General features: G+C 42.5%; 1 protein-coding gene across 3 annotated transcripts in view; it reads left to right on the plus strand.

Moving 5' to 3' along the window:
* The window catches only part of LOC118824204 (baculoviral IAP repeat-containing protein 6-like), a gene marked incomplete at its 3' end in the record, with an annotated part of 121199 nt that overhangs the window by 27817 nt on the left and 78729 nt on the right, over positions 1–14653 (plus strand). For all 3 annotated transcript variants that reach the window (XM_036594203.1, XM_036594204.1, XM_036594205.1), the window contains 6 exon segments: positions 4849–5042; positions 7616–7727; positions 12801–12883; positions 13068–13290; positions 14199–14368; positions 14591–14649. In XM_036594203.1, the coding sequence (XP_036450096.1) occupies positions 4849–5042; positions 7616–7727; positions 12801–12883; positions 13068–13290; positions 14199–14368; positions 14591–14649 (841 nt within the window).

Here is a 14653-nt window from a genome sequence, read left to right on the forward strand (position 1 = left end):
TCCAGCCAGTCTGTAAAGCATCTTACAGCCCATTTAGTTTGGCGAATGGTTTTGGAGTCATTTCTGGCTGATTCCAGGTTGTTTAGCTGTTCTTCTGTCACAGCTGCCGACTGAAAAGCTGCTCAGTGGTGATGACAGTTTGGGAATTTGGTGTCGTCTCATCTTCAGAGTCTGACCAAATCGGCTGTCGGTCAAATGTGGTATTAAAAGTGTCCGTTTTCTGTTTGTGGCAAAGTAAGAAGTAAAAACATTCAAATGGCTTGAGCGTCTCCTACAGCTGTCAAAGTCGTTGCTTAGCATCTCAGCAGAGTGATAGTGTTTGTGAAAAACCGTGATGTTGTTATGGTGAAATAACAGCTTCTCAACCAATCAGCTTGCGAGGCCGGAACTAACAGTTGTATAAAATGTAAGTTGGCTTGGCTGCAAAATCACCCCCAAAAACTCCAATTAAGCATGGCGGTGTTTGTGAACACGTTACCTCCTGTAAAGGAAAAACAGCTCTGTTAGCCAACGTTAGCGTTTTTCTAGCTAGCTTGTTTTGCTTGTGTTATCCGTTGTGCTCCGGGCGGTGAACGTTGGGCGTGGGTTCTAGAGTGGGCGTACTCTTTGCTGTGAAAGTTTGCAGTCCAGCACTAACGGTTTAACAAGTTCTCTCCAAGTGTGTGTTCTTGTTACAAAACCACGTCTGACCCCGCGAAACTACAGACGGTGAAATGCATAGAAATGACCGTCTACAGCCCAAGGCTACGTTCACATTACCAGGCTGAAGTGGCACAAATCCGATTTTTTGCCCTAATGTGACTCAGATCTGATGTTTTCAGGGCTGTGTGGACACAAATCTGATCTTTTCAAATCCGACCTGAGCCACTTTCATATGAGGTCCTGGATCGGATACGTATCCGATTTGTGGCCGTGCGACCTTAATGTGACGCTCAGATCGGAATTCATGTGCTTTTTTTCCATCATTCAGCGTTACCATGGCAACAACGCCGCACTTAAGTTAAAGCCTATAAACGGTGGAAAAGCAGCTCATCTCACCTTTTTCTCCTTCGTCTCGCTCTAATAATGAAGCTGAGAGCTGATCAGAGTTAATGATCTTCTCAGCGAAGCTCGTTCTGCTCGTTAGTTTGTGCTGATGATGCTCGTGATTCATTCATGTGACGTTACTGAGTAGGATGAGCTCACGAGGGTCATTTCAGGACGCCGATTCGTCACATTAATGACAGATTTGAGTCACTTATCTAAACGAGTGTGAACCATCGTATCAGAGAGATCGGATTTGAGCAATGAGGCTTGGAATGTGAGCGTAGCTAAACACAGTCCTATCCAACCTGCAAAAGTATTTCAGATTTCTATTAATATAAGCCTGTTTCACAGTGCGCTGCACTACAGTACCCAGCATGCACTGCAACGTAATGTGCGCTCTGACTCTCCTACCCCAACAACAGTCTATGGGACGGCAGTTATACCCTCAATTCTACACAGTTGCACACCAGACATATCGCCAGTCGGTCATCAGCCTTCATTTACACCTAATGTCAGCTCAGCAGCTCAGAAATTGAGCCCAAGTCTTAACGAACGTGCAGTAAAGAAGGGATGGCAGGTGTCCACTTCAAGCAAATAGGTAGGTTTAACAGACTGAGCTCCTGGGGATGTTTTCAAATTTTTAATATTTTCAGGTATTCATGCAATATTTCAAGGTCTGCTACACGTGTCTGTATTTTACAGTTGACGTTTTTGTGTATTTTGAATAAACAGTGGCCAGTTCTGGTTACAGCACAACATTTAATTAAAAAAATAATAATAATAAATCCTTTATGTGTTTGAGTTTGACACCCCTCGTCTACAGTAACCAACCATATGCTCCAGGAAAGAGTTCGCATTAATAAACGGTGAAGGATTCCTTTATGTCACTATACCTATAATCCACCCTGGTACTGCTGGCTCATGAACCCGTTGACCCCCTTTCACTGCTGCTGTTCAGTGGTGTGCTCAACCTATTTTTCTCTTCCTATCTCTCTTGCGCTCTTACTCTCTTTCTGTCTTGCGCTAGCATCTGAGGCTGGTCCAGAAGTCTTATGTCTCTCCGCTGTAGTCCCAAGCTCTGATGAATAAGGGCATTCTGCATTAAAACAGCAGGAGGGGGTGCTTAGCACTAGGAAGGGTGAAATAATTTGACACCCTTTAGTGACGGCATGAGTGTTCTCTTTCTTCTCTGTCATTCAACCCACTGAGAACCGGTTCTCAGCCTTGGTGGCAAAGTTATTTATTTATTTTTTTACTGATGGTGGAATTAGTGTATCCTTTGAGTATCACAAGCACCATAGTGCTGTTAATCTAGATCGGGGTGTCAAACTCAGCCACTAAAAGGGCCATATTAAAAAATCTCAACAGATCTGTGGACCAGCTGTGTTTTTATTTTAGTTTTACTTATCAAAAAATAGGCACTGAATCCTTAAATGATCAGAAAATAATTTTAAATGAAAACATTGTTTTCTATAAAAGCTCTTTAAATGTCTCTAAAAATACAGTAGGTTTTTTAAAACCAGCCATTTGCTTGAACTGGAAACCAGGCATGTTTTTTATTATTATTATTATTATTTATTTGTCTTTGTGGTGCTGTCCCATACCTCGTTGTTGGGCAGAGGGTGGGAGCACACATTACTTTGCAGTGCATGCTGGGAAGTGTAGTGCAGCGTGGTGAAATGGGCTTATATTAATAGAAAATGACATGATACACTTGCAGAAGGACGGGAAAAGTCAACGGAAAATAGGTGAATTTACAAAATTGGAGTGCTAAAAATGATTAAAAGGTTGGGGGGAAAAAGGTGCGACTGTGTGAGACATTGTAGACCACCAAAACGATCATCAGATAAACAGCATTTAAAGCGTTCGTTTTTGAGAGAGAGGAGAAAATCAAGCTGCTTCAGATCTGAAAACATCCACAGGTGTTTCTGTCCATCCTTCCACTGTGAGAAGACGACTCAGCGCTGTGGGTCTGAAAGGGTGTGTAGCTGCCGAGAAGCTCATACTTGGAATAGGAAAAAGAAGAAAATTTGCAGATCAAACAATGATGCTGTTTTTCTCAGAACAGTAGACTGACCACCCCGGAGTTCAGACCTCAAGGTCATTAAATGTGATTGCTTCGATCGTGATAAACAGAAAATGCAACCAGCTTCTAAGACTGAACTTTGGAAGCTCTAATAAAGGCAAAGGATGGACACGATGATTAATTAACTTTAGTTGTTGAGGCTTCTGTGTAGTTTTCTGCTAAATGTTTTCTCTTTTTTACAGACATGAATTAATGAATAGCTTGTGCTGAATGGCCGTTTTAACTGGAAATTAAATAAGCGAAGGATGGTCACTGTAACCTGTGTAATTAAGATTTTTTACTGCAAGCCTGTTGCTCTGTAGGCTGTAAAGTACCTCAGTAATTCTACCTTTTCTTCCTTTTAATAAGCTGTTCCCTTTTTGCTAAGCTGAAGTCAGTTGGCTTTTTTAAAAGTCTGACGTGGAGGCATTTCCCTTGAGTTTTGCTGTGTGATCATTATTAAATGTTAGAAGTGTCTAAAATTCTGAGGAGGAACGAAAGACATGAGTCACTGAGTTTGTTGATGTCTGCCTCCATAGTGACCTCAAAAATAATGTTACTTTCAGACTTCTGAAAAGGTGACCACACCAATAACCAGATTTTTTTTAAAGAATATTGGCATGTTGTACATCTTTATACCCGTTTTGTAGAGCGTAATGTTGAATATAATCCCTTTCTCATCTCACAAACAGTATTTAAGCAATAGAACACGAGAGGGAGAGTGTTATCACGAAGTAACATCACAGCTGTGATTATTGGTGATAACACACTCCTCGAGTTTTCTGTTGCTTTTATACAACAGTTAAATAAATAAAGTAATAAATTAATAAACTGGGCCGTGAACGCGGCGTTTAATGTTTTAATGTTCGCAGTTCCTTCACCAAATTATAGTTCCTTAACGAGCAGCTTGTTGCTACGTCAGAGTAACGAGCTCCGCCCACTCGCTGCACAGCCGGCAGTTCGTTCTCCAGCTCCTTACACTGAATTCCCAAACTGTCATCACCACTGAGCAGCTTTTCAGTCGGCAGCTGAGACAGAAGAACCTAAACAACCTGGAATCAGCCAGAAATGAACCCAATACCATTCGCCAAACGTGTAGTCTGATCTTCAGAGTCTGACCAAATCAGACTGAGCCATAAAACTGCCGCAATATCAAGTTCAGCTCAGTTTTGTCATTTTTTGCCAGATCAGTATTAATGTTGTTTTGTTCCAGCCAGTCTGTAAAGCATCTTACAGCCCATTTAGTTTGGCGAATGGTGTTGGGTTCATTTCTGGCTGATTCCAGGTTGTTCAGCTGTTCTTCTGTCACAGCTGCCGACTGAAAAGCTGCTCAGTGGTGATGACAGTTTGGGAATTTAGTGTCGTCTCATCTTCAGAGTCTGACCAAATCGTCTGTCGGTCAAATGTGATCTTAAAAGTGTCCATTTTCTGTTTTGGGCAAAGTAAGAAGTAAAAACGTTCAAATGTCTTGAGCGTCTCCTTCAGCTGTCAAAGTCGTTGCTTAGCAACGGCGTCTCAGCGGAGTGATACAGTGTTTGTGAAAAACTGTGATGTTATGGTGAAATGACAGCTTCTCAACCAATCAGCTTGCGAGGCTGGAACTGTTGTATAAACGTCTGCAGTTCAGACGTTTGAATGCGCACTGTTGTATCACTGAAACTTACACTCTCTCTTTCTCTCTCTTTCTCTCTCTCTCTCTCTCTCTCTCTCTCTCTCTTGCTCTTTCTCTCCCCCCCCTCCTCCTTTCCTCCCTCTAGTGGGCGACGGTAACCTTCCATCTCCCGCACCACGTGCTGAAGCTGGTTGCGAGTGCCATAGTGAACGAGCTGAAGAAGCTGAACCAGAACGTTGCTGCCTTGTCCGTCGCCTCCTCCGTCATGGACAGGCTCTCCTACCTCTTACCCAGCGCCAGGCCAGAACTGGGGGTCGGCCCCGGACGCTCCGTAGACAGGTGATTCCCACCACAAGCAAGAACTGTTAAAAACTGCATATGTGGCTGACGTTGCATCTATATTGTTTAGATCAACATAAATCAGTAAGGACAGTGTAGCAGTGCTCAGTGTTGTGCTTCCCAGTCCATGAAGCCTCCCAGGCAGTCTGCGTTTATGTTCCTGGTCTAGACACACCAAAGTGAGGCAATCAAGAGCTGCCATAGGCCAATGGTGAACAAATAATTTGGGGGAACAACAGATTGTTAAGGTCTACATTATAGTTTTAACCTCTTAACTCCTTGAGACCACCGGTGGTTCCAAAACGCACTTCGTCATATTCTTCATAACTGTCATATTTCATAAGCTACATTCTAAAGGTGGGGGTCGTATGAGAGCTGTAACCATCTTCCTTCCAGTCAAATAGATGGGTGATGTAATTTTAAACCCTTATAATAAAAGAAGCTGAACTCACAATTTTTTTTTCTACTGAAAGTCGACCCATTTTTCCACAAATTTGAGCTATAAACTATAAACAGATGGCGTCTCTTCAGTGATCTGCTCTGTAAACATTATTTTTATAAAAAAAATACAAAGAATGTCTAAGATTTTTGGTTTTCAGCAGTAAATTGTAAGCATATAGTAATATGTGTGATCATAAAACATACGTTCTGTTAATTTGAAGGGAACTTTTACAAAAAATAAATCAATAAATAAGATAAAAATTTACGTTTATTTCATGCAGTTACTGAATAATTTGCCTTAGATTTGGTCATGTAAATTCAGATGGAAAAAACAAAATGCACCCTGGAGAATAAGCCATATATTGTGGAAGAAAATCTCCAAAATAGTAACTCAACAGGAGAAGGAAAAAAACAGTATACTTTTAATGTAAGTCAATGGAACCAGAATTTTTCCCAAGTCATTTTGGGCCGTTTCTTTTGGTCCATTCTTCATGAAATTTACACACAGTGTGAAGAACCACAGGTATTTTCTCATAATGTCAAAAACTGAAAAACGACAAAAATGGAGATACAAGGTTTTTTTCTGACAGCAGTGATATATTTGTGGCATTCTGCCTCAATATGTGTGTCTAATCTCACTTTTGAGAAACATTTCATTGTGCGTTTTTTTGTGTGCATGTTTTTTGACACGTACAGTCCTGTGCAAAAGGAAGAGACCACGTTTCATTCAATTAATTCCCAAAATGGCCAAGTAATTCATATTTCTGAATCAGGAGCTTTTCAGGTTTTAGTGTATCCTCCCTTTTTACCGTCATTCTTTTCTGAAGACTTTCTTTCAGTATTTTAAAGAAATCTGCAGGGGTGTTTTTTTTCCACACTTCTAAAGTTCAGTCTTAGAAGTTGGTTGCACTTCCTGCCTCTCATTATCTGGGTAATCGCAAACACATTCAGTGACGTTGAGTTCCAGATTCTGGGGGTGATTTTTTTTCATCTAGTTTCTTTCTCAATAACAGCTTTTTGAGAGCTGCACATCTTTTCAGACTCCTTCTTACAGTGGACAGAAACACGGAGTGCGTGTACATGCACTCAATAATCCGATCATATTCTGATTTCTGCAGTTATCCGATTATTCAATTGGTCATGTAAACACCATACTTCGATCTAGAAATCTGATTAAGAAATCTGATAAAGAGGCTGGATTTTAGCTCAGTGATCAGATTTCTCAGTGCATGTTAACTCTTAGTCTGATTTCTGTCAGATTTCTCAGTCTGCGCATGTGCGAGATCAGACGCTGGATGTCGAGCAGCTTTTGGAGCAGCGCTGAAACCAAACACGAAATAAAGGATTTAAAAATTCTTCATTTTCTAAATGATGTTTGTTCATATTTACAGGTAAAGTGGTGCGATGTTTTAAAAAAACGTGTTTTACGTTACGTTTACGTCACGTCGTCTTCTGTGAGTTTATTGGCTGGTTGTAAAGGAGAAATCCGATTTCTGCCTGACTCATGTAGACCTGGAGTTTCCCATTATCTGATTACTCAAGAGCATGTAAATGTGCTGATCAAATTACTGACAAAATCTGATTTTCTGCGGTTTATATTATAAACACACTCAGACAGTCAGTTTTTAGGTCTACCAGGTCTTTCGTGATCGTTAGGAGTGAATAACTTGCTCTTAATGGCCTTTTTGACTGGGAATTAATTATATGAAGGGTGATCTCGGACTTCTGCACAGTTTTGTAGATTCACTGTTGAGCTAGACTTTGTAATGTGACGGTTACAGAGTGCACCAAATACCATCCTCATTACTCACGAAATTAGGTGCAGATGACTACAGATGGCAATGTGACTTGCCTCACAGGTTATTCCCATTACAGTGCCTGGTGAGCATGTTGTGGTGAGTAGAGCCAGGCTTTGACCTAACCACCACAAAGTCTGAAGGCTTGGAGTTACTGTTGTAAAATGGCCACAGGTCTAGAACAATTTGATCCCTCCAGAGGGAGACGTTGGGGGAGAAAAGTGAAAAATGTGAATATTTTTAATTTTGCTACAGGCAACTTTAGCAAAGACCATGGATCTACATGATATATGATGTGATCATATTGCTTAGACTTGTGTTTTGAACCATTTGCAGGTCTTTGATGTACAGTGAGGCAAATAGGAGAGAGACCTTTACATCCTGGCCTCATGCTGGCTACAGGTGGGCTCAGCCAGACCCCATGGCCCAGGCAGGCTTCTACCATCAGGTATGTTATGCAGCCGACGTCTTTTCAACCTCTTTTTGTTTGCTTGTGAACGGACTTATCTAGGGGACAACGGACTATTGGCTGACCGATAATTAGAGCATTTTTTCGATTACCGAAATCGGCACATGAACTTGCTTCCTTGTTGATGAAAGCGCCTTTTGTTATTTAGACATTCTGACCACCTCCTTGTTTCTACGCTCATTGTCCCTTTTATCAGCTCCACTTACTATATAGGTGCACTTTGTAGTTCTACAGTTTCAGACTGTAGTCCATCTGTTTCTCTGCATACTTTGTTAGCCCCCTTTTACCCTGTTCTTCAGTGGTCAGGACCCCCATGGACCCTCACAGAGCAGGTACTATTTGGGTGGTGGATTATTCTCTGCACTGCAGTAACACTGACGTGGTGGTGGTGTGTTAGTGTGTGTTGTGCTGGTCTGAGTGGATCAGACACAGCAGTGCTGCAGGGGTTTTTAAACACCTCAGTGTCGCTGCTGGACTGAGAATAGTCCACCAACCAACAATATCCAGCCAACAGTGTCCTGTGGGCAGCGTCCTGTGACCACTGATGAAGGATTAGAGGATAACCAACACAAAGTAGACCAACAAGGTAGGAGTGTCTAAAAGAGTGGACAGTGAGTGGACACAGTGTTTAAAAACCCCTGCAGCACTGCTGTGATCCACTCAGACCAGCATGGCACACACTAACACACCACCACCACGTCAGTGTTACTGCAGTGCTGAGAATGATCCACCACCCAAATAGTACCTGCTCTGTGAGGGTCCATGGGGGTCCTGATCATTGAAGAACAGGGTAACAAAGTATCAGAGAAACAGATGGACTACAGTCTGTAACTGTAGAACTACAAAGTGCACCTATATAGTAAGTGGAGCTGATAAAATGGACAATGAGCGTAGAAACAAGGAGATGGTCAGAATGTTATGCCTGATCGGTGTAATTTTGACCCAGTCGCAGTCAACAAAGTCTGGCTCGCAACATTACTGGCTTGCTTAGAAGGTGGATGAACCAACCAGCACTTCCGTAGTCTGTCTCTGTGTCCCATCTTCTGTCGAGTAAATCCGCTTAAATATGCTTTTCGGTTTTGTGGGAGATTTGGGAGGAACAAAGAAGCGCCTGCTTCGCTCCCACAACGAGAAAGAGAAAGTAAAAACGTCACAGTTAAACGACGTAGTTGCCACAAAGCTCAGTTCACTCGGTCACATGATTTCACTCACTGTAGCCAAACAAACGTGACACCTGCATGCAGCTCAAGCCCTGTCTGAAACAGCACACTGGAGAGAATGAGGTTTCTGTGTGTAGGGCTGACAGTGCGCAGACCCATACTGCTTCTGTAGGAGTTTGATTGCGCTCAGAATGCGTGCCAGCGGTGCTTCAGTGGGTGCCAACTATGCAGACAAGCCGCTAGAAAGCAGTAAATTCTGTTTAAAATGTATAGTTTTACATTTAATACACGAGTCATACATAATTTCTGGTCATTTTCATTTTCGCCCGTTTAAAGTACAGACAGCTGCGGCTCGCTACTTCCAGCAATTCCACTGCTCTGCTTAGGCTAAACAAGCTGTTTTCATTCGAATTATGCAGCACTTTCAAGAGCCAATCAGAATACATCTGATGCACTGAACGTGTCTAACCACTGCTTGTTATCATGTGAAATACATTTTTGGTTGAACGACAGATTGAAATAAACCCTTCGACATCGATACACCCTCGTTGTTGTTGCTTTTTAGAAAGTAGTGACCAGTTTGACGGTCTGATTGCTCAGATACTCACTCTGATATTTTTACTGGGGTTACATATACAGTTCTTTATCCGACAGTCAGTTCTGGCCACGCGAGCTGATTGGTTGAGAAGTGTTCTAACTGAGCTGTTATTTTGCCATAACATCACATTTCTTTCACAAACACTGCATCACTCCTCTGAGACGCCGTTGCTAAGCAACGACTCTGACAGCTGTAGGAGACGCTTAAGCCATTTGAACGTTTTTACTTCTTACTTTGCCACAAACAGAAAATGGACACTTTTAAGATCACATTTGACCGACAGCCGATTTGGTCAGACTCTGAAGATGAGACGACACTAAATTCCCAAACTGTCATCACCACTGAGCAGCTTTTCAGTCGGCAGCTGTGACAGAAGAACAGCTAAACAACCTGGAATCAGCCAGAAATGAACCCAACACCATTCGCCAAACTAAATGGGCTGTAAGATGCTTTACAGACTGGCTGGAACAAAACAACATTAATACTGATCTGGCAAAAACTGACAAAACTGAGCTAAACTTGATATTGTGGCAGTTTTATGGCTCAGTCTGTACTTCAAAAGGCGAGGCTTACATCAGACTGAGCAGCGAGTGGGCGGAGCTCGTTACTCTGACGTAGCAACAAGCTGCTCGTTAAGGAACTATAATTTGGTGAAGGAACTGCGAACATTAAAACATATTAAACGCCGCGTTCACGGCCCAGTTTATTAATTTATTGCTTTATTTATTTGACTGTTGTATAAAAGCAATAGAGCACTCGAGGAGTGTGTTATCGCCAATAACATCACGGCTGTGATGATCTACAGCGACCAAATCACAGCCGTGATGTTATTTCGCGATAACACGCTGCCTCTCGTGTTCTACTGCTTAACTGTGTTTGTTTAGTGGCTTTTAAACAGTTATTTTGAGGTATCTAGATTCTTACTTACATCCATATATTGAAAAGGCGAGCTCTGCCCCGATGTGCCCTTTCAACAGTCAGTGAAAAAAAATTTGTCTAAAGCTAATATATTGATGTAAAAAATTTTTTATTTTATTACGAATGTCACTATTGAATGGTATTGAAGGCTATTTAAGGTATTTTTTTAACCTGTTAATTATTAAGTGTTTAAGTTACTATTTTTGCAGAATAAAGTCTCTAAAACTCAAAGCACTTAATATTTTATGTTCTGGTATTCATTTAATGTAATTTGTTAGTAAAGTTTTTGGAACTTTTCACACTACAAACATCAAATTTATGGTAAGTTAATATCGGCCCCATTAATATTGATTGATCCATGTCATTTGCAGTAAGGCGGAAAAATTGTTTGAACTTTTAACCTGTTCAATTATACAGTTTCACATGGCGAAAGTGCTTTGTAACACACAAACATACATTAAGTGCAGTTGGTGAGGCACATTCCACTCCTGTTGCTCTGTGTTGTTGCAGAGGCCAAAAGTTAGACATGCTTTTTCCCGAACCTACCAAACAGGTCCATGTGAAGGTACTGCGGACCTGAGGTGACAGGCTGGACCTATAAGCCCGTAAAGGAATGAGGACGCTTTTACTTTTGCTTTTGATTTTGACAGTGACTCTGGGAATCCCCTCTGCCACTTGCCTCCTCTCTCCCTCGTGCCTTGCCTCTATGCCACCGTGCATGCCAAGGAGGCCGAGTCGTGCTGGTCACCATGGAGACGGCACTACTCCTCTCGCCCATGTGCCCTGTTGTCATGCCAACAGAGCCAGGCGAGGAGGAGAATGGTGGGCTCTGTTGTGAAAGATGAAAGGGAGATTCCTCACCGCAGAGGGCTGTTTTTGTGGATAAAAAGTGGTGCTGAATGGCGAATTGTGGTTTCTGTTGACGTCTGCCCTCGCTGGCTGCTTGTCCTTTCATCTCTTTCAGGCAATTGGAGAAAATCACTTTGAAGATTCCTTTTTTTATACACCGGTCAGGCGTAACATTATGACCACCTCCTTGTTTCTACGCTCATTGTCCATTTTATCAGCTCCACTTACTATATAGGGTCACTTTGTAGTTCTACAGTTACAGACTGTAGTCCATCTGTTTCTCTGATACTTTGTTAGCCCCCTTTTACCCTGTTCTTCAGTGGTCAGGACCCCCATGGACCCTCACAGAGCACGTACTATTTGGGTGGTGGATCATTCTCAGCACTGACGTAGTGGTGGTGTGTTAGTGTGTGTTGTGCTGGTATGAGCGGATCAGACACAGCAGTGCTGCTGGAGTTTTTAAACACTGTGTCCACTCACTGTCCACTCTATTAGACACTCCTACCTTGTTGATCCACCTTGTAGATGTAAAGTCAGAGACGATAGCTCATCTGCTGCTGCACAGTTTGTGTTGGTCATCCTCTAGTCCTTTATCAGTGGTCACAGGATGCTGTTGGCTGTATATTTTTGGTTGGTGGACTATTCTCAGTCCAGCAGTGACATTGAGCACTGCTGTGTCTGATCCACTCAGACCAGCGCAACACACACTAACACACCACCACCACGTCAGTGTTACTGCAGTGCTGAGAATGATCCACCACCCAAATAGTACCTGCTCTGTGAGGGTCCATGGGGGTCCTGACCACTGAAGAACAGGGTAACAAAGTATCAGAGAAACAGATGGACTACAGTCTGTAACTGTAGAACTACAAAGTGCACCTATATAGTAAGTGGAGCTGATAAAATGGACAATAAAACGTACGCTTTCGTGTTGTGTACCGCGGTGTCAGCGTTGGACAAATCAGAGCATATTGATACTGAACTGTCTCATATCTCATCTCTCTGTTAGAAGTGGCTTATATGGAAAAATTATCAGTGTACATAACATCAATAAACAGTTTGCATCTCAATATTTTGGTTTTTCTGATGTTTAAAAAAGAAGCAGCAGGGACACAACATGTAAGAAACACTGTTAAAAACATGCGGTTAGTTGGTCAGCGTTCTTTAAGTACTAGGGATACCCACAGTATGCTCAGATAAGCATATTGTGACATCATGTGGTTTAATTTATGACAAAAACAATAAACATATTCATATTGCCCACCCTTACTGTCTTTTAGCACACACACAGATTGAGACCTCAACAGCCTCATGAAAGTTATTGATTTCCAGACTTTTAATTTAATAGGTTTCAAATGAAAAGTCTGGACTTGTTCTGTTCAGTTGGGACTTGAAAAGCCAACATTTGACTAATCGTTTTATATGAAGGAATGTTTGTCTATATAATTCAGTTGGTTGTGATGTTTTACATCATAACGATCGAATATTTGACCGTGCTAATCTAGTTCTTTCTGCTGTTCTCTGCAGCCTGCCTCTACAGGTGATGACCGGGCCATGTGTTTCACCTGCAGCGTATGTCTGGTGTGCTGGGAACCTACAGATGAGCCATGGTGGGTAGTCTGAATGGTGCAATATCAGTGCTACATTGAAGGAGCTGTTGAGTTAAGCTTTTCTCCCTGTGAGCAATGTTAGGACCCATTTTCCTCCAAAACCTTCAGTACAGGGCTTTGAGGAAATCCTGCCATGAATGGTATTTTCTAAACCCGCTTCTCTCTTCTCTCATCATCTCCCCAGGTCGGAGCATGAGCGCCATTCACCCAACTGTCCGTTTGTCAAAGGGGAGCACACACAGAACGTGCCGCTGTCCGTCACTTTGGCCACAAGCCCTGCCCAGTTCCCTAGCTCCGACTGCTCGGACAAGATCGCCTGCTATGGCTTCGGGAGCTGCCCACACTTCCTTGCCACGGCAACCAAGAGGGGGAAGATTTGCATCTGGGATGTTTCCAAGCTCATGAAGGTAGACTGGCTCGCTCAAAGAGGGCCTCAAAATTTTTGGGGGTCTTAATTTTTTATTTTTTTCTGCTATAGCATATCTGCTTCATCCGATCAGCTTATTAACACAGTTTCTGAGTTGAGCGTGTTGTGTTTACAGCAGAGAAAATACTAGGCGTTACGGACTCTACCGGGGCTAGTAGACAGCGATACTTCGGGTCAAGGATTGTCCAGCATGGCCTACATGCTTGTTCTCATATCCTACGTGAATTTTCAGATCTCACGCCTTTATGTTGTTAGCATATGGGAATGACTTAAACGTAACTGAAAGCATTTCTTTACAGGGTAAAACATTTCGGACAACTTGGACATAGAAAAGTCATTTTTAATAGCTCATTGTTTTAATAGCTAAATGCTACAGGGTGATTCACTCGAAAGAGGCCCCCAATATTCTGTTGTAACTCCAGTCAGGATGAAACAATCTGAACCAAAAAAATACTCTACATACCTTGACGTGTGTGTAATCGATTGCATTACATGCGATACTGGAAGTGATCTCCGCTTTCGGCCAGACACATCAAGGGGTACGGGGGTATGCACCCGGAAGTTGCAAACGGAGGTTAAACATGGCGACGGCTGTCTGGTGCCTACCTCATCGCTCAGACGCAGGGACATCCTGGCTTGTTTGAAGCTCCATATACTGAGGAGCTCATTGCACGTTGTTTCGTTCAGATTGCTTCATTCTAGCAAGAGTTATTACAGAATATTCAGGGCCTCTTTCGAGTGAATCTCCCTGTATTATATCAAATATATAAAAATCCCAACATGGGAAGGACCATATGTCAGAACCGACTGAAACAGCAACCAATCGTGCTTCACTTGATGTGCACTACATCGTTCTATGTTCCTACATCTCCACTGTTGCGTCTGCAGGTGCATTTAAAGTTCGAGGTGAACCCGTACGACCCCGCCATCTTGAGGCAGCTGATCCTGTCGGGGAGCGAACAGCAGAGTCTCACAGGCTCAGAGTCCCGCAGACCCACTCTGGCCTGGCTAGAGGACACGTCCAGCTGCTCTGATATACCTAAACTAGAGGGGGACAGGTGACATGGATTATTTACCTCTTATCGTTGTGGTGTACTGTGATTTGAAAGTGCGTGTACTCTGTATGTGTGTGTAAACCAATGTGCTTCTTTGTCAGATGTGAAGAGGGCAGGTACTGTACACACAGATTGCTTTTCACTTTTAGGCAAGTGTTTCACTTAAAAATGTATGTTTATCTTGTGCATACTCAGCTGATGCAATATTTCAACTTTTTTAATCAGTGATGATCAGTTGGAGGACTCGGACAGTGAGGAGCATTCTAGATCGGAGTCTGTCACGGGTAT

The sequence above is a fragment of the Colossoma macropomum genome, unplaced genomic scaffold (assembly GCF_904425465.1).
Source record: "Colossoma macropomum unplaced genomic scaffold, Colossoma_macropomum, whole genome shotgun sequence".
Taxonomy (NCBI): Eukaryota; Metazoa; Chordata; class Actinopteri; order Characiformes; family Serrasalmidae; genus Colossoma; species Colossoma macropomum.